This window comes from Pseudorasbora parva, chromosome 10 (genome assembly GCF_024679245.1).
Source record: "Pseudorasbora parva isolate DD20220531a chromosome 10, ASM2467924v1, whole genome shotgun sequence".
Taxonomy (NCBI): domain Eukaryota; kingdom Metazoa; phylum Chordata; class Actinopteri; order Cypriniformes; family Gobionidae; genus Pseudorasbora; species Pseudorasbora parva.
In genome coordinates, this window is record NC_090181.1 from 14500905 (window position 1) to 14521759 (window position 20855).

At 38.1% G+C, this 20855-nt stretch overlaps 1 protein-coding gene across 5 annotated transcripts in view; it reads right to left on the reverse strand.

Moving 5' to 3' along the window:
- The window catches only part of eml1 (EMAP like 1), a 66008-nt gene extending 54865 nt beyond the window's left edge, over window positions 1-11143 (reverse strand). For all 5 annotated transcript variants that reach the window (XM_067455248.1, XM_067455247.1, XM_067455246.1 and 2 more), the window contains exon 1: window positions 10972-11143. In XM_067455248.1, coding sequence (XP_067311349.1) covers window positions 10972-11128 — 157 coding nt within the window. In that variant the 5' untranslated portion in view covers window positions 11129-11143. The remainder of the gene's footprint in view (window positions 1-10971) is intronic.
- Window positions 11144-20855: the final 9712 nt, after the last annotated feature.

The following is a 20855-nucleotide window of genomic DNA, read 5'->3' on the forward strand; positions in this document are numbered from 1 at the left end:
TTCATACTTGCATAATAAATGTTTGTCCAACTTACCACTGCTCTAAAGCTAATCATTTAACATCATTATGAGTCAAACAATGTTGCTCAAGCCACAGTGATATCATTTCAATGACATCATACACAACTGCAGTTAATTTTTCCATTGAAAGAGTACCAGATCAATGGAAAAAAAACAGATCAGCAGAATTAGCAAAAATACTAGTTTTGTTGGGCCAAGCAAAGTTAGTTTTCTGGCGTAATCTTTTAAATGTATTTATTATTATTTTTTACACATGAAAACTTGCAGTATAATCATTGTCACACATCCATATACTCATATCAAACAAACACAAGGACAGTCCGCCCAGATTCAAAATCACGATCTGCATTCCCCAAAGCTTTTTCTCTTCACTTCCGGTCCGTTTGGACTCGTGAAACAGCTGGTGTGGGTGGGGACCTGGGCAACCAGCCATGCGGACTCCCCTGAGGCTTCATTCTCAACAAACACCGGACCACCACCTGGTCATGGCCCTGCTTCCATCACCCCTGAGGTCTGGATGGCACCAGGGAGGATGGACCAACAGGCAGGCAAATAGGAATATAGGGAGCAGCCAGGGACACAGAAGAACGTGAGTGCGCCACCCCCTGCTGTTCCCATTCAGATGATGTCATTAAAGCTTACATCAGTGCTCATAAATTCACTCATGCATCCAGCCAGCACAGTTAAAATGCACTAAATGCACTAAACTAGATTAAAATCCCAAATTTGATCGTTTTTTTAAATGCTGAATCATATGGCCAAACAAATTGTGGCTGTTGTTCTTATTAAAAAGATATGTGATCTATGTAGGTAGGTACACATGTGATTTGAATGTCATTTCCTTTGCGATGATTATATAAGGGTATGTTCTCCTGCTTGCACAGCTCTGTATTCTGTGAAGCAGGGAAAACATTAATCATATCTGACTTGGCTGCAAGGAAACAAGGAAACCCCCTCCCCCATCCCACAGTTATTATATTAAGAAGAACATACATGATGTTATGTAGACCTATACAACAAATATAGAGATCTTTCTAAATGCACATATTCTTTCTCATTTAACACTCGGGTACAGTTTCAGGTCATTATTAATAATGGCTGCACAAAGTTTTTATCTTCAGGATCTATTTTTACCTGCTCTGACCTTCATTGAATTTAAGCCAATATAGTGAGATGGAGTTGATTAAGTCACAATAAATAATATATTTGGCCAGTTTATTTAGATATTACCACATGAAGTACATTTTTAGGTTATTTTTAGGAATATCCTATTGAAAGTCTGGCGGATAAAATAAACTGATAAACTGTTAAACAGTATAAGACTAAGAATTAAAAATTTAAAAAAAAATATCAGCCATACAGTTTACTTATATATAAAAAGAGAGTAGCTTAATATTACATTTAAAATTATAAATGTTTTTAAAATTATTTTTAGAGTTTAAATGAAGTGTATGTAAGATTGATACTGTAGAGCAGTGTATATATATAGATTTCTGCCTGTGGAAAGGTCGAATGAGGAATCTATGTAAATATTTCTATAATTGCACCGGCTCTCTCTGGTCTCGGTCTCGACTTGGACTCGACCCTTTTTAAACTGTCTCGACTCGGACTCGACCCTCTCTGATCTCTGTCTCGACTCGGACTCGACCCTCTCTGAACTCTGTCTCGACTCGGACTCGACCCTCTCTGAACTCTGTCTCGACTCGGACTTGACCCTCTCTGAACTCGGTCTCGACTCGGACTCGACCCTCTCTGAACTCTGTCTCAACTCGGACTCGACCCTTTTTGAACTGTCTCGACTCGGACTCGACCCTCTCTGGTCTCGGTCTCGACCCTCTCTGGTCTCGGTCTCGACTCGGACTCGACCCTTTTTGAACTGTCTCGACTCGGACTCGACCCTCTCTGAACTCTGTCTCGACTCGGACTCGACCCTTTTTGAACTGTCTCGACTCGGACTCGACCCTCTCTGAACTCTGTCTTGACTCGGACTCGACCCTCTCTGAACTCTGTCTCGACTCGGACTCGACCCTCTCTGAACTCTGTCTCGACTCGGACTCGACCCTCTCTGAACTCTGTCTCAACTCGGACTCGACCCTTTTTGAACTGTCTCGACTCGGACTCGACCCTCTCTGAACTCTGTCTCGACTCGGACTCGACCCTCTCTGGTCTCTGTCTCGACTCGGACTCGACCCTCTCTGGTCTCTGTCTCGACTCGGACTCGACCCTTTTTGAACTGTCTCGACTCGGACTCGACCCTCTCTGGTCTCGGTCTCGACTCGGACTCGACCCTTTTTGAACTGTCTCGACTCGGACTCGACCCTCTCTGGTCTCGGTCTCGACCCTTTTTGAACTGTCTCGACTCGGACTCGACCCTCTCTGGTCTCGGTCTCGACTCGGACTCAACCCTTTTTGAACTGTCTCGACTCGGACTCGACCCTCTCTGGTCTCGGTCTCGACTCGGACTCGACCCTCTCTGAACTCTGTCTCAACTCGGACTCGACCCTTTTTGAACTGTCTCGACTCTGACTCGACCCTCTCTGGTCTCGGTCTCGACTCGGACTCGACCCTCTCTAAACTCTGTCTCGACTCGGACTCGACCCTCTCTGAACTCTGTCTCAACTCGGACTCGACCCTTTTTGAACTGTCTCAACTCGGACTCGACCCTCTTTGAACTCTGTCTCAACTCGGACTCGACCCTCTCTGAACTCTGTCTCAACTCGGACTCGACCCTCTCTGGTCTCTGTCTCAACTCGGACTCGACCCTTTTTGAACTGTCTCGACTCGGAGTCGACCCTCTCTGGTCTCGGTCTCGACTCGGACTCGACCCTTTTTGAACTGTCTCGACTCGGACTCAACCCTCTATGGTCTCGGTCTCGACTCGGACTCGACCCTCTCTGGTCTTGGTCTCGACTCGGACTCGACCCTCTCTGAACTCTGTCTCAACTCGGACTCGACCCTTTTTGAACTGTCTCGACTCTGACTCGACCCTCTCTGGTCTCGGTCTCGACTCGGACTCGACCCTCTCTAAACTCTGTCTCGACTCGGACTCGACCCTCTCTGAACTCTGTCTCAACTCGGACTCGACCCTTTTTGAACTGTCTCGACTCGGACTCGACCCTCTTTGAACTCTGTCTCAACTCGGACTCGACCCTCTCTGAACTCTGTCTCAACTTGGACTCGACCCTCTCTGAACTCTGTCTCAACTCGGACTCGACCCTCTCTGAACTTGGACTCAACTCGGACTCGAATGAGCTGGTCTCGACTACAACACTGGGTGGAGGATGGAGCTTCAGGCCAAAACACAACATGTCAACATCAACATCAGTTGAGGGCTGCAACAACAACTTTTAAATGACAATATCCTGGCCGAACTACTGTTGTCAGTGATAGAAGTATTTGAAATTAACATGATTTCTTAATGTCTAATGTCTGTTAATGAAATACATTTCTTACATACTGTTCCTTTAAAGGAACACTTTTTATAAATAGGACTTTTCAACTTCTTTTTAAATGGATAGTTTATCCAAAAATTGCATCACCCTCAAGCCATAGCTGTATATGACATTTTTTTTTCAGACGAATATAATCAGAGTTCTATATGTCCTCTTCCAAGCCATTTTACTTTATACAGATTTAAGTATAAAAAAAAATAATTCACTTCAGAAGGCCTTTATTAACACCCCAGAGCCATGTGGAGTATGTTAATAAAGGATGGATGTACTTTTTTTAACTTTAAATTTAGGGCTACCATTCACTGCCATTATAAATCGTGGAAGAGCCTGGACATTTTTTTAATATCTCCAATTGCATTCGTCTGTAAGAAGAATGTCATATTCACCTATAGGATGGCTTGAGGGTGAGAACATTTTGTGATAATTTTCAGTTTTGGGTGAACTATCTCTTAAACTCTAAGTGAGTTTTATTTTGATTTTTTTTTTAATTGGCAAAATGAGCATGCACAAATAAATATCCAATACATATTCAATAATAAAATAAAACAAATTGGCCCATACAGTACCTATATGTCATGCATCCTTAGTAATTTTGGAAAGAGGTTATATTCTGTAAACTATATAGGCTAGTCCTCATAGACTTACACCTTAATTGTATAATGCTACAGTATAGCTAAATCCAATAACAAGACTAGTTCACAGGTCAAACCAATTAGTGGACAGTTCAAAATACAGGGCTCATAAATCACATTGCTACCCTAATGGGATAGAACAAAAGTAGCTGTGCTTTGCTTCACAGTGTGAACCACTTGCTTTTACTAGGACCTCACGTTACAAGCCTGACTGTCAGGATTACTCTCGTTGATCAATATACCATATTGAATAACTCTGCCCACCAACAGTAAAAGGCTGAAATTGCATTACGGTTGGAAATGCTCCTCCCCAGCCCAGACCAGATGAGTGAAGTCATTGTACTACATATTGCAATGGAAATACAGCATGCGTTTCAACATGACAATACACAATTACCTTCTAATGCAGCAAAGACAAACATGGATCATGGCATATCATGACAGATGTTTGTAATGTATTGGCACAAACTGCACTACATGGGGATTCTGCATGTATGAGATGATTTTATTTCTCATCTCATATGACAAGAGAAACCAGGGTGGGACAGTAAAGCAATGAGAAATTATTGTTCTCTGCCCTGCCAAAATATTAAATAAAGGCTGCTAGCTGTTTGTCACTCCTCCACAACTGTCAGCTCTCATAGAGTGTAAATGTCCTCTTTAAGGCCCACGCCTACTCACCCTATGAAATCAGATGACCAGAGATCATTGTGTCCTTCATAGAGAGTACGATATGGTTATGTGGTTATGTCAAGTATTAGTACGGCACACTTAAACTAAACACAACTAAATGTCATTGTGCCACAATATGTTATTATGAATTATCTTGACTTTTAGCAGGTGGGCGCACTGTGTGCACTATCGTTATTTTAAATGGCTGTACAGTGACACCTTGTGGTTCATTTGCAGCAAGGACGTGCAGGAAATGTAGTTCAACTAAAAGCTTGAATTAAACTGTTGTTAGTTAACAAATCATTGGTATTCCTATGGTATCCAACTATGCACTTTTTCCCAGTATACTACAAATAAACTCTATTAGCTTCGTTGAGCACTAACTATGCCAAAACAACGAATATAGAGAGTTCTGTCGTTTTTTTAAACACCATCAGTATTTCCACTTAAAGGGTTAACTTAGTTCACCCCAAAATAAAAATGCTGGCATTAGTTACCCTCATCGTTCGAGACCCGTAAGACAAGCTATTCATCTTCGGACCACAAATTAATATATTTTTGTTGAAATCCGATGGCTCAGAAAGGCCTTCACTGACACCAATATTTCCTCTCTCAAGACCTATTAAAGGCAGCCTACTAAAGACGCCGTTACAAAGTCCATCTCACTACAGTGGCTCTACAATAATTTTATGAAGCGACGCAAAGAGATGGTCGGTTTCAAAACACCAGCCTCTTAATTTAAGAGACGTGTTCTTAATGAATCAGCGTATGGATTAATTATTTGGTTCGAGTGTTAAACCACCAAACTGCTGAAATCACGTGACTTTGGCGATCTGAATCATCACGTTTGCATGCATGCATTTGTCATTCCGATTAAAATCATTCCGAATGAAAGATTCAGTGGGCTGTTTACATAAAAAGTTATCTAAACCGATCTGAGGTTTGCATGTGCCGACTTTCAATCGGAATCATTTTGTGACATGCGCAAACAGTTTGTCTGCTGCATTAGACAAGTTGACTGTCCTCTCCAGCAGCTCACAGGCTATATTTTGACAAGAGAGGAAAGTAAATTTTTCTGAGAAGTAAACTTTTTATTTCGTAACAAGTGTACATATGACGTAGGCCTACATCACATACACTCAAAGTAATCGGGTCAGTTCATTTACATGGTGAAAATTTTCAGTTGATCGGTTGTCTCAAACCGATTACAATTTTTTTCGGTTTGGGCATTTTTATTCCAATTGAGGTGTTTATATGGAGCATTTTCATTCAGATTGGACTTTTAAACCGATTACTCCATGTAATAGCACCTACTGATTCATAACGCATCTTTACGAAGCAGTGTTTTGAAATCTGCCCATCACTATTTAGTTGTTGTTTTTTGCGCACAAAAACTATTCTCATCGCTTCATAAAATTATTGTAGAACCACTGTAGTTAGATGGGCTTTGTAATGACTTCTTTAGTAGGTCTTGAGAGAGGAAATGACACTGGTGTCAATGAAGGTCTGTCTGAGCCGGTCTGAGCCATCGGATTTCAACAAAAATATCTTCATTTGTGTTCCGAAGATGAATGAAGTCTTACGGGTGTCAAACGACATGAGGGTAAGTAATTAATGACAGAATTTTCATTTTTGAGTCAACTAACCCTTTCATAGCAATCCGTGGATATATTACTCTATTTTTAGGAGGCGAGAATGGCCGACCTTGCTAACGCTATTATCATAGCTAGCATTTATGTATAGATAGCAACAAAATTGCGTTTCTCTTCTAAACGTTATTTCTTTGCTTTCGACTAATGTAATTCTCATAAATGTGCAATCTATTCGTTTACATTATTTGGGGTTAATGTGAACCAATCACGTACTCAAACAAGATTTTTGTTGAAACTGTAGTTCCCATGTTTTAACATGGCGCTCAATAAGATTATGCTCCCTTCTGGAACCTGTTGAGGAATTGTAGTTTACATTACTTCCGTATTGGCTTCAAGAGAGATCGCGGGAGGTTGTAGACGACACTCGCGGGCAGATTAGATTTGCTGTCGCTAGGGTGCGTCTAGATTTTTAGGCTAGTAGATCCCAGCATGCTTTGCTTGGGACTTGACGAGAAGAGTACAATTTTTGAACTTAAGTGTTATTTTAGGTGTTTTTTTTGGCAAAATTAAATAAGGGGGAGACTTTTTAACGTTGAATAGTGTTCAATGTTTAATTATGATGGAATAATTAGAACCATTTAAATTATACAGGGTTACGGTAGTGGAGAAGAGCAGAGCGAATGCTTAGGAAGTGGACTGAGACAGCACATGTTATTAAAGAGCTTTTCATACTTGACATGTTCATTATGTGCTATTGCTGACTAACAGCATGAAAGCTAGTTAGTACAGTCTTATAAAGCAGTCAAAAGACCACAGAAATATACAAAAACAAAAAAAGCTTGTGATTTGATTAAAGAGGCAGGGTCTCAAGCCCCCCTGTGCACACCACTATTGTTATTAAAATCACGAGAGTTACTTAAAAATTACTTCATTCCATGATGTTGAAGTTATGTGAACAAATTATGTTTGTTTAACTTAAAGGGTTAAAGGATAACACCTTCGTTCACTTCGGAACACAAATGAAGATATTTTTGTTGAAAACTGATGGCTGAGAAAGGCTTCAAAAAGGCCTCCATTGGGATTCAGTATATTTCCACTGACCCACTCACAAGACCCACTAAAGACAACATTACAAAGTCCATCTCACTACAGTGGCTGTACAATAATTTTACAATGCAACGAAAATAGTTATTGTGCGCACAAAAATCAAAATAACTACTTTATCCACTAAGTTATTGACGCGAACTCGACGCATACACACGAATATGACGCAGCTCCACCGGTCAATACATGTGCCTTGCGAAAATATCCAGCCCCCTTGAACTTTGCGACCTTTTGCCACATTTCAGGCTTCAAACATATTGATATGAAAACTGAATTTTTTGTGAAGAATCAACAACAAGTGGAACACAATCATGAAGTGGAATGAAATTTATTGGATATTTCAAACTTTTTTAACAAATCAAAAACAGAAAAATTGGGCGTGCAAACTTATTTTCGGTCCCCTTAAGTTAATACTTTGTAGCGCCACCTTTTGCTGCGATTACAGCTGTAAGTCGCTTGGGGTATGTCTCTATCAGTTTTGCACATCAAAAGACTAAAATGTTTGCCCATTCCTCCTTGCAGAACAGCTCGAGCTCAGTGAGGTTGGATGGAGAGCGTTTGTGAACAGCAGTTTTCAGTTCTTTCCACAGAATCTCGATTGAATTCAGGTCTGGACTTTGACTTGGCCATTCTAACACCTGGATATGTTTATTTTTGAACCATTCCATTGTAGATTTTGCTTTATGTTTTGGATCATTGTCTTGTTGGAAGACAAATCTCCGTCCCAGTCTCAGGTCTTTTGCAGACTCCATCAAGTTTTCTTCCAGAATGGTCCTGTATTTGGCTCCATCCATCTTCCCATCAATTTTAACCATCTTCCCTGTCCCTATGGACAGAGTCTCCCACCTCAGCTGTAGATCTCTGCAGTTCATCCAGAGTGATCATGGGCCGCATCTCTTGGCTGCATCTCTGATCAGTCTTCTCCTTGTATGATCTGAAAGTTTAGCGGGACGGCCAGGTCTTGGTAGATTTGCAGTGGTCTGATACTCCTTCCATTTCAATATTATCGCTTGCACAGTGCTCCTTGGGATGTTTAAAGCTTGGGAAATCTTTTTGTATCCAAATCCGGCTTTAAACTTCTCCACAACAGTATCTCGGACCTGCCTGGTGTGTTCCTTGTTCTTCATGATGCTCTCTGCACTTTAAACGGACCTCTGAGACTATCACAGTGCAGGTGCATTTATACGGAGACTTGATTACTCACAGGTGGATTCTATTTATCATCATTAGTCATTTAGGTCAACATTGGATCATTCAGAGATCCTCACTGAACTTCTGGAGAGAGTTTGCTGCACTGAAAGTAAAGGGGCCGAATATAATTTTGCACGCCCAATTTTTCAGTTTTTGATTTGTTCAAAAAGTTTGAAATATCCAATAAATTTCGTTCCACTTCATGATTGTGTTCCAGTTGTTCATTCTTCACAAAAAATTACAGTTTCATATCATTATGTTTGAAGCCTGAAATGTGGCAAAAGTTTGCAAAGTTCAAGTGGGCCGAATATTTTCGCAAGGCACTGTACATGACCTGGAAGTGGAGGAGCACAAAAACTATTCTCGTCTCTTCGCAAAATTATTGTACAGCCACTGTAGTGAGATGGACTTTGTGACAAAGTCTTTAGTGCCTTTATGGGTCTTGTGAGTGGGTCAATGGAAATATACTGAATGCCAATGGAGGCCTTTCTGAAGCCTTTCTCAGCCATCAGCTTTCAACAAAAATATCTTTATTTGTGTTCCGAAGATGAACGAAGGTGTTACGGGTGTCCAACGACATGATGGGGAGCAATTAATTAAATAATTTTCATTTTTGGGTGAACTAACCCTTTAATTGAATCATGTGAAACCGATGTACATGATTAAATCATGTAAATCCAGCACACCTTTTTTTCAGTATAATGTAAAAAAAAAAGACATTTGTGCAGTTTATCTAACCAAATATGGTTCGTTTTATTTTACATTTTTTAATCAAACTCATAGGAGGCCTATATCTATTTGATTACATCCAGTCAACTGTGGGACAAACAGAACACACTAGACAAGTTTTAAATGATGTATTGGACTGCATTGCTTTTAAATGACTGCGGAAAAAAACTATCATAAACAATGTAGGCTGCATTAAATCTGATTATTTATTTAGTGCAAGGCCGGCAGTTCATTTGGGACATTTAAAGATTCAGTCAGTGGAAAACAAATGGCCTTCTGTTACACAGAGGCTCAATAGTTATACTTTATACCCATAAAGTGGGTTCATTAAACTCTGAGCTTCATTAAACAGACATTCTTCACAATTATGAAAGGGATTCCAAAGTGAAGCCTAATTAATTAGTTCTGTAAACAGCTGAAGGTTATCTGTTAATGGGCTGTCTCATGACTACACAACTTCTCTCAAGAGATTCAATAACAAAACAGAGTCACATGATACTTCATAGTGAACTTGCTGTTGATATTAGTAGTAGTAGCTCATCTTAATTTCCTGAACAATTGGAAAACACAAATGATTCTGCTGCCCTAACAGCTTCACCCAGACCATTAATGATCACAAACTAAAAATCACTGATATAGCATACATCACCACTTACACGGAAATTCTAGATAGCTCCAGTTCCAGCACTAATGAAACAATATAAGCACACTAACTGAGTGGATGGTAGACAATTATCTAGACATATAATGTTTGTTTTCGAACTCTTTTTTTGTCCTTGGCAAACACATAACAGCAATGAATTATTCCATGTGACAACTGATAACACCCACAGAGATTTGGAAGGGAATGCAGTGACTTCATTCCCATAATAAACCTTCAAATATTAAACATTTTGTTATGACATAATCCTCATACCTGGAGGCATTCATTGCAAAACAGAAGGGCGCAAACCATGTCATTACAAATCATTTTGCAATTTAACATTAATATCCTTGAGTTTATATAACAGAAGAGCAGGCGTGTTACCTTAGACGGCAGTGTTCCATTAACAGGGCTATAATGCTTGAGCAGGTCAAATGCCTGCAAACAGAACTGTTCCTCACACCAGGAGAGAGAGGGTCTATTTATATCTGATTGTTTTCACTGTGCAGACAGCCAGCCAACATTCTGATTTTCCTAGACTTTCCTTTATGTGAGGGAAACGATCCTTTCAAGTGTGGATTATGTTTATGTGTTATAAATGTACTGCCGTAAAGACACCCATGAGGGAAGCAGTTATAAATAACAGCTGCAATGGTGTTCAGCTGTGATGCATGATACAGATAAATTATTTGTGGAGACTATAACACATACTTTGCAACAGAGACACACATAGAACTGAAGTACACTGGTAAAACGATAGTCTCTCCAATCGTGTCCTATGATAGAGACAGTCAGTCTGAGAGCAGCCATATATAGCTAAAACCTTTGCACTCTCATCAAGCAGAATATGAGAACATATTTGCGGGATGAGTTGTCAGCGTGGAGTCATGCCAAACACAGGATAAATCCAGAATTCCCTGATGATGGATACTCACCCATTGGAAGCCCCTCACAGTCTGACATTATGGAGTAAAGTGGAAAACTTTCTCTGAATGGATAGTGTCCAACACAGAACTCTGACGATGAAACAAACAGCTCTTTGAGATTGCGTACACCATCAGGTCTCTCTGCTTCTGTCCTGCTGAGAACCATGGGATGCAAAGAATGCATATCAAGCACTCGTGGCCCCGGCCACTATTGGACGATAAATATGTTTACACCCTCCCTCTTCCCTCTGGAGGCAATCCATCTAATCTAACCGGGCCTGCTAGAGCTACACTGAGAGACTCCTTTCCAGGATACAAATGCTGTCCTGTCGCTATTTTGAAGCCAGCTGAACCCATTCGATTCTAAATTTAACAGTGGCTACAAATGAGGAACAGCAATTTGAAGTTCAATTTCTTGTTCAAAAAAATACTCAAAGACAAAATGAAATTGTTTGTGTAATGTCTGTAGTGTTGTATCAATGTCATTAGGTTACCATAAAGTAAATCACTGTAAATAAAAATAAAAAATAAAATAAAAATGTCTCCAATTGAAAATTTTCTAGTGATTGATCACATCTAAATTTTTCAGTTGGTCTAATTGAAAATTAAATTGCATCAATTCACAGAAAATCAATTCAGCCAAACTGAAAAATGTATCAATTCACAGAATTTCAATTCAGCCAACTGAAAAAATTAGATGTGATCAGTCACTAGAAAATTTTCAATTCCAATTATTATTATTTTTTTAAACAATGCTGTTAAAAGGGGATATTTTATTGGTTATATTGTTTTTGTTATTATTAGGTTGAATGACACTTTCCTTTGTTTACTTCAGTACATAAAAATATTCACCTTAGTTAGAAAAATGTTTGTATGTTCTAATATTTTATAACTATTTATATATTTTTTATATTCTATTTTTTTCCATTATCGAATTTCTGTATTTACTTTATAATCATCACTACAGTTTTTCTAAATCACCCACTTTCTCAAAACCTTAAACACAAAACCAAATCTTCAAACTACATACAGAGAACATCTGAATATCTCAAAATCAAACAATGCTTTCAGATCTTTCACAGAGAGCGTCAATATTATAAAAACTACACATCGTTTATTAAGCAATACATTAAAAAATGGAGAACACAGAATGCAAAGCATGTGGTAAAAATGTTAAGACAAAAAAAAAATTCAATTAGCCTGTAAAATAGTGTAATAATCACAAATTACAGATACATACTGTATATGCACTGCAACTATACTATTGTACGGACTAGTACTGGATGTCTGTATATTCTGCACTTGCATACTGTAAAAATACAGTAGTCAAACAATAAAAGCCAAAAAGGTTCAAAAACTCTAATAACGCCCATTCAATCGAGTGATAACATTCGAAGCGGGTGACTCAAAAGTGTTGTGCAACCGCAAAATCGAGATAAATGAGAGCTTCAGATTCTGCCTCAGCATTAATGTCTTCATGTTGGATCTGGCTGAGGACTTTGTCCACATCACAGGCAATGTCGTCTCTTGCCAGGCAAAGGGAAACCCCTCTGGTGTGCCAGCTCCAGCCTTGACAACACTGTCCTCACCTTGATTTTACTCGTCCTCATCCTCTTCCTCCTTGTCCATCACCTCTTCCTCTTCCTCCTCACCCTCATCCGGTACGGGTGGAATCCACATGGGCCCATTGGGCCGACACTGCTGTCGGACGGTGTTGGTAACGTTTATAAACATAAATGCATCACGTGCAAAATGTGTTTTAGCGAATGATAATGTGTTTAGAGATTTGCAAAAAGAGTGCCTGATATTTGCAAATGGTGTCTCGACTACTAGCCTACCTGAACTTAGGCTATTTAATGTTTTACAGAAAGAGTTTTACAGAGAAGATGTATTTCGACAAATTGGTTTAGGCTATTAAGAATTTGGTTCATATGGGCCAATGGTAGGCTATTTTTTATTTTAGCAAATTAAGAAAAAAATATTATTATTACCTATTGTTGTTGTTGTTGTTGTTATTACATAAAAATCAAAATGTGTTTCTTGGTCAAAATGACTAGGCTAGGGACCAATAATGAAACGTTACTAAGCCAATGTTATTCCAATAAAATTGTGGTCATTTGCGAAAAAGAAAGAAAGAAAGAAAGAAAGAAAGAAAGAAAGAAAGAAAGAAAGAAAGAAAGAAAGAAAGAAAGAAAGAAAGAAAGAAAGGATTTTGATAACGCGTTCATACGGTGGCTGTGTGGGGACGGTTCGAAAGCACACCGCCAGGTGGCACTGTTGTAGAATAGTTAGATTTGAGAGCTCTTTATTTGGTTGTTTCCAGATCTATGGAAAACACGTTACACTTAAAATCAACTATATTCAAGAGAACTAATAGAATATTCTGAAATGCAAAAAGGGAATTAATTAAGTGTTTCCCAGCCGTTTTAGTCGTATGAACCACCGTATCAACACACTTTATTAATCATTTTCAGAAAATGTGTTCCTTTCATTTACGATTAGCCTATTCTTGACATCAGTTAGCGTTAACATTAATGTTAATTAAACGTATTGCAATTCTGTGCGTAAAAACTGACTGAACTTGTACACATTGCATATATTTCTCTCCTTTCAAAAAGACTATTGTTTTTTCTTCTTCTGTTTTTAGGTTTCAAAAAGCACAATCAAAATGGAATCATTTTTCCAAGTACTTCTTGGAACCTTCTTAAGTCCTCCCTGCTGTATATTGGTTATAAATCACTGGATTATTTGACATAATGAAGATTGAGTTATAATCTTTTAACGGGTCTTTTGATGTTTTTTGATTTGCCTCTGATCATCACGTTTTTATTTTTATTTTTTTATTTTTTTTTGCATTTGAGAGAGTACAGTGAACTAGGCCAGTGTTTGACTTTCAAAATGTGTTTGCTTAAGGGGAATCTCTCTGAAAACACTGGAGGTCCCCATCAGCAATACCATGGAAGGTTTCCTCTGGGATTTTTAGAGATGTCAGCCTAAAAGCTGTGGATATTGTCAGGAACCTACATGAGAAAGTCTTTTACATGACTCTGAATCAGTGGTCTTTGGCTCAGTCCCCATTCTCTGCTGGACTTCTGTAGACCCTTTGAAACCTCCACATGGCTGAATCTTTATTTGCAAAAGAGCATGGGGGGCTCACTCTCTCCAAACGTAACTTCACCCAACCTCAACCCCCACCTCCAACTCCAACCCCTCCAGCCTCTCAGAGTTTGGATCAGTCCAGCTTGTTTTCTCAGAGTAATCACTGAAAATTACTTTTACTGCTCTAATGTACTCCTGAAACACACAAAATTGGTGCCCATTATCACAAATTGATCGTAAAAAGTCTTGAGTCACGCTAAATAGTGGTTAAAGAGGCCCTTGTACACATGACAATCTTTACAACACAAAAGATTACATGTCTTTACATATTTGATGTAATGGTGGATATTTCACCTCAGCCGAGCCTTAAGCCTTAACCTCCCTGACAGGAATGACAGAAAGCCAGTTCATTGTCTCATTAGTCCATTTGGCTGGGATTTACATTTCATTAATATTCCTGAAAGAAATGCACTGGTTCTATTGTAACAATGCTGACTAATGAACTCCTAATGGTGTCAAATTTAACAGTCTTCTGACTGGTTCCTTAACTGTTTTATGGATATTGGGGCAATCTGCTAATTACAGTATAGACGTAACACATTGTGTCTGTGTCTGAAAGTTTTATGCAAACTGTAATGATAAGACTATTGAATAAACAACCCATGATTTCTGGACTCTGTTACAGTCAAAGGAAACATACCGCAGGTCTTGTGTTTGATTTGATAGATGTTAATCAGTGATGATAATGTAGAGCTGGAACATCTGGAGTAACTTGATATAAATATGAATTCAAATAAATGTATTAAAATTATCCTTTATTTTGTCATGCTGATACTGAATGTTTTGAAGGATTCTGTTAAAACTGGTAATCTTTATTGAAACATTTTATTAGCTACTATTAAACCGTACGTCAGATGAATCTGTATTTATCTTTAATAAATAATTAAAATAATTATTTAATAAATAATTGAATAATAATTAATAAATAAATTACTTTTTATTTGGTCATAGCCGCTATTTAAATATTTAAGACTTTATTAATCTTTATTAAAACATTTCATTAAAAATAATCTTTTATCTTTAATGTAATATTAATACCTTTTAAAACATTTTTATTTGGTTGGAACTTTTTATTCAAATGGTTTATTGATATAAATGTTTACTCTGTCAGAGCTGCTATTGAACTTCAAAAGTTACATTTCATGAAGAAAAAACACAAGTGCCAATAATAAATAAATAATATTTCATATTTCAATATATCATATAAATATTTATAATAAATATAAATAATGAATAGTGTTATTAGTAAATATGATAGATAAAATGTATATATTATTGTTAGGTATATTTTTCTCAGATATATGGATAATAAACTATGTTGATGTCAAAGACATTAAGTATGCTCTACGTCCCCTGAGTAACTGTCAAACAGACATAAGGTTAGAAGGCCTTTAAAAACAAAAGGCTTCCAAGCTTTGATTTCTCTACCAGCTGGGCTAGCAGCAGAACCAGAGCCTCCAGCTCTCTGTCGGCATCTCTAGCCCCGAGCGCTCAGGCCAGCCAGAACGAGAATGATTTACAGAAGCTGTGTCAGTCCACAACAGTGGAAAGGAGACCTGGTGGACCCACTATGATGGATGACCCTTAACTGTGGTACGACTTAAAGGCATTTAAGGAGGACAGGGAGGAGGAGGGGGCGTGAGCTTCAAACACAAAGCACATTTAGCGCTTCAAGTGGGAGTACAAGTATTGAAATGCATAAATATTAAACTTGAGGGTGTAAACAAAAAGAATGAGAGAGGGTTAACACTGGTAAAGATTTAATTCATTGTAGTCAGTGAATGCTTTCACAACAATATGAACTTCAGATGAGATAATCTCTTGTGTCCTTTCATCTGTTGGGTTGAATCTCTTTGGGGAAACAGATCGAATTTTTTTGTTGTTGTTGCATGCCTCATGAAAAATATGTACAATTTAGTATACTTTTTGATTACTTATTGTGAAACTAATACTTACAATATACTTAAGTGCAACCTGAATGCAGAGTCCTTGGACATTAAACTGCATGTTATTTGCTATTAAATGAAAATATATTAATTCAATGTATTTAATTAATATAAAGTTAAATTGCATATTTTGACGTTTAACTTCATCATTACTTCTATTGTCTTTGAATGTACTGACAAGCATGCTAAATTAAAATGTAATGTCATTTGTATTAAATCTTGTATTTAGTGTATTCAAATATATTTGTAATTACACATTCGTAATGATGAAGTTGCAATTTAGAACATTTAAATATATTTACTTGAAATGTAATTTAGAATAATACACTACATATTTAAATCAAGTAGGCTACTTTACTTATGTTTAATGTTACTCACATTAAAAAAGCGTACTTAACAACAAAAGCATATTATGATTTAAAATAGTAAAAACTTAAGAACAGTCATGAAAGTACTCCGTTAAGTGGCCATTTATTTCTATTTTATTATTTTCAAGTAGTTTTTTTTTTTTTAAATATATACTTCTAAGATATGATGTACTCATGTACACATTCAATACAACTAAGCACACTTCTTTTCGCAAGTGTGTAGGCTAAATCAGTGGTTCTTAACACTTTTGGCCATAGGACCCAAATTTGGCCATGGTCATTAATTATAAGCCATGACCCAATTTTTGTTTGATAGAAATTTTACCTAATTCTTACAAATATATAATTCTTAATCATATAAGAACCTTAAAGGTGTGTTGTGGTAAAATATGTTAGTAGCAGATCCTTTAAGTCCTGTAAGTTGGGGGCCTCCATGAATAGGAATTGTTTGTTCAGCACATCCCACAGATGCTTGATTGGATTGAGATCAACAAGTCAACACTTCAGATTTGTTGTTATGCTCCTCAAACCATTCATGAACTATTTTTTGCTTTGTGGCAGGGTGCATTATCCTTCTGAAAGAGGCCACAGCCACCAGGGAATACCGTTTCCATGAAAGGGTGTATGGTCGGCAAAAATATTTTTTTCCCATTTTTCCTGGTTCTAACACATCAATTTTGAGGACAAAATGTTCGCATGCTGCCTAATATATCCCACTCACTAACAGGTGCCGTGATGAAGAGATAATCAGTTTTATTCACTTCACCTGTCGGTGGTCATTATGTTATGCCTGATCGGTGTATATACTGTATATATACACACTATATTGTCAAAGGTTTTAGGATGCCTGCCTTTTCATTAACAAACTTTAAGGACATTCCATTCTTAATCCGTAGGGTTTAATATGGAGTTGGCCCATCCTTTGCAGAGGTCTTTTTTAGTTTCTAGAGTTCTTGTGTAGTGAACTATACCAAACTAAGCATTTGCCAGCCTACAACATAACATTATTTTTAAAGTCAAACGAAATAGATTTTACAGTGTACTTAACATACAAATAAATTGTAAGACTATGACTAATACTGATAAATAAACATATAGCAGGCCCAAACTAGCTTTGTTCATACAATAAAGTTGTAAAGCCCTTAATCAGGCCTTTTCCTCACTCTTCTTTACAGCGTTCACGCACTCCTTTCAAAATAAAAGTCCCATTTTAGAAAACCATACAATTGTGTTTGTTCTGACTGTTCTTTGACTGTACTGTACAGAACTGTACAGTACGAACAAAACAGATTTGTTTTGCTTATTCAGATTCAAATGTTATTGAAACATGGTCTTGACAAATCTTTCCTCGTTCAAGTATGGAGCTGCATGCCTGCCTACATAAAAAATAGCTGCCCGGAGGCATAACCAAAATGACCAAGTGAACTGCTTTAAAAGGACTTTGATTTTGCTCTCAAAACTGGGACTACAGAAGCTTATCCTGTATTAGCAGAGTCAATCTACACACCAGTCGGAGGAGAGAACTGAATCCTTCACAGAAATCTCTTGAAGTTCCGCACGGCTTTACAAACACAAATGCAACATATTTCTAAGCCACAAGATCTGGCTTGCTTTTGGGCTTCATATTATTTCCAGATGGAGTTCATGAATAAGAGTGATAGAAATAAGTTTAGTGAAACAGGAAACTAAAGAAACAAAATGGCAGGGAAAGAGCAGGGCGCTACAACAATCCACTTCAATGCCACACAACTGCCCAGCTGTCAGTTAAAACCACAGCAGCATAGAGCCCCACTATGAGAAACTGGGAGTTAAGGGCGACAGGAATCTATACGTATCTTTACACTAAAAACTAACAACAGAAATGTACTGTACTTTTCGTAGCGTATGCTGTGGTGTGGGCGATGCAACTGTGATTCAGACTGCGATTCAAGAGCCAACACAAATAAAGAAAGAAAAAAGAGAAAATAGCCACAAGTTGCCAACATGTTCTTTCATTCTTGACATTGTAAAACATATGTAGTGCTTTTCAAAAAGCCTAGAGTGTGTTTTAGACACTGTAGTGTTTCCATCTGTGTGCTGTGATGCATGGTTTTGTGAGTTTGGCCAAAAACAGCTACAAGTCATGTCTGCCATTACCATGTCAGTGCACAAGCCAAGAAAAACACAGCAGAATCCAGAAATTTAATTGTGGGTTAAAGGTTGCAAACCCCATTTGATGATCATTGTATTTTTAAAAAATGTTTGTACTTTAAAAAAAACTCTGAGAGCCATGTAATTAGCATAGTGGCTTCACTGTAAGGGTACTGACAAATAACAGTGACCACGATGAAGAAATGAAATCTCTTAAAAATCTTCTTAAAAAGTTCTTCGAAATATACTATTTGTATTCATGTTGTTTTCATATATGGTACTGAAAAACTGTTAATGTGAATATATGCAGTCATGTGAAAAAGAAAGGACACCCTATTCTATGCTTTTATGCAGGACATAATACAAAAAAAATGTACCTGCTTGGCTTGGCAGGTCTTAACATTAGGTAAACACAACCTTGGATGAACAACAATGCATGACTATTAAATCCGTCGTTATTTATTTCACAAAAACTAGGCCGAATGGAGAAGCCATGTGTGACAAACTAAGTGTTAAGAGGTAGCGGTCAGGCACTGCTAATCAAATGTCTTTATTAACTGATCATCAGGAAGCATGACCAACTCTATACAAGCAGAAGTCTTGGCAGTTTGCTGGTCTGGAGCATTCAGGTGTGTGTTAACACAATGCCAAGGAGGAAAGCCATCAGCAATGATCTTAGAGAAGCAGTCGTTGCTGCCCATCAATCTGGGAATGGTGACAGGCCATTTCCTAACTATTTAAAGACCATTATTCTACAGAAGATTATTCACAAGAGGAAACAAGCCAGTCTTCCCAAGAGTGGATGTCCCAGGAAATTTACCCCAAGCTCAGACCATGCAATGCTCAGAGAAACTGCAAAAAAAACAAAAGCTACATCTCCGACTGGCCTCAGTTAGTATGTTCAATTTAAAGTTCATGATAGTACAATTAGAAAAAGACATGATTAGAAGGGTTATCAGGAGAAATTCTCTTCTCTCTATTAATGTAACGCAACTGCTCCGAAACAGAAGGTAGGAGATCCAAATGCAGCATTTATTAAATGAAAGGGTAATCCACAAACGTAGTCCAAAAACAGGCAGGAGGTCATAACAGGTAATCAGCCCAATAAAGCAACCAAAACATAAGGGACAGGCAGAAGGGTAGGTAATCCACGGAAGAGGCAAGAAATCCAAGACCAAAAAACATGAAATCAGGGAAATGCTCAGAAATGCAGTTGTGACACTAAACAGGACTTCGCAATGAATGACTCTCCCTGCGTCCCAATTCGCATACTATCCATACTAAATAGTTTTCGAAAATAGAATTAGGATGTCCCAAATCGTAGTATGTTGAAAAGAGTATTCCAAAGATACCCGGATGGTTTACTTTTTCCGGTCAGAATTCAAAGTACGGATCAAAAAGCACTTTAACGGCTGATATTGCCCACAATCCATTGCGAGTTGGACAAGGATTTGATTAGAACTACAAACTCGGATAAAAAACATTAAAAAACTACAAACATGACGGATGTGCGAGTCCGACGGTTAAGAAGAAAAGTTTAGATAAAGGGGTTTGAGTGACCAAAAGTAGGCTATATACTTTTTCTTCATAAAAAGAGTACATACTTTTAGGACGTAGTATAATTAGGCGAATTGGGATGCAGAATGAAAATGATATATATGCATGATATATAGAGGTGATGAGACGTGTAAATAGTGAGTGCTAATGAGTCCGGATAAAAGATAATGGGTAATGTAGTCTATGATAGGATGGCAGTTCAGGTTGGAGTGCCCTTTGGTGGTGATCACAGGCACTCACACTGGTGAATTGTGACAATTAAGAACATGGCAGCACGGCTTAGGTTTGCAAAGCTGCATCTGAACAAACCACAAGACTTCTGAAACAATGTCCTTTGGACAGACGAGACTAAATTGGAGATGTTTTGCCAAACGCAAAACCAAACACAGCATATCAGCACAAACACCTCATACCAACAGTCTAGCACGATTGTGGAGGGGGGATGATTAGGGCTTGATTTGCAGCCACAGGACCATGGCACCTTAACCTCGACCATGAACTCCTCTGTATACCAAAGTATTCTAGAGTCAAATGTGAGGCTAAAGCTATTGGCCAAAAATTGGGTCATGCAACTGGACACAAGCACACCAACAAATCTCCAAAAGAATGGATGGGGAAAAAAAGAATCAAGGTGTTGCATTGGCCCAGTCAACGACCAGACGTCAACCAGATTAAAATGCTGTGGAGGGAACTTAAGAGCTGTGCACAAACAAATCAGGACAGCATTATCACG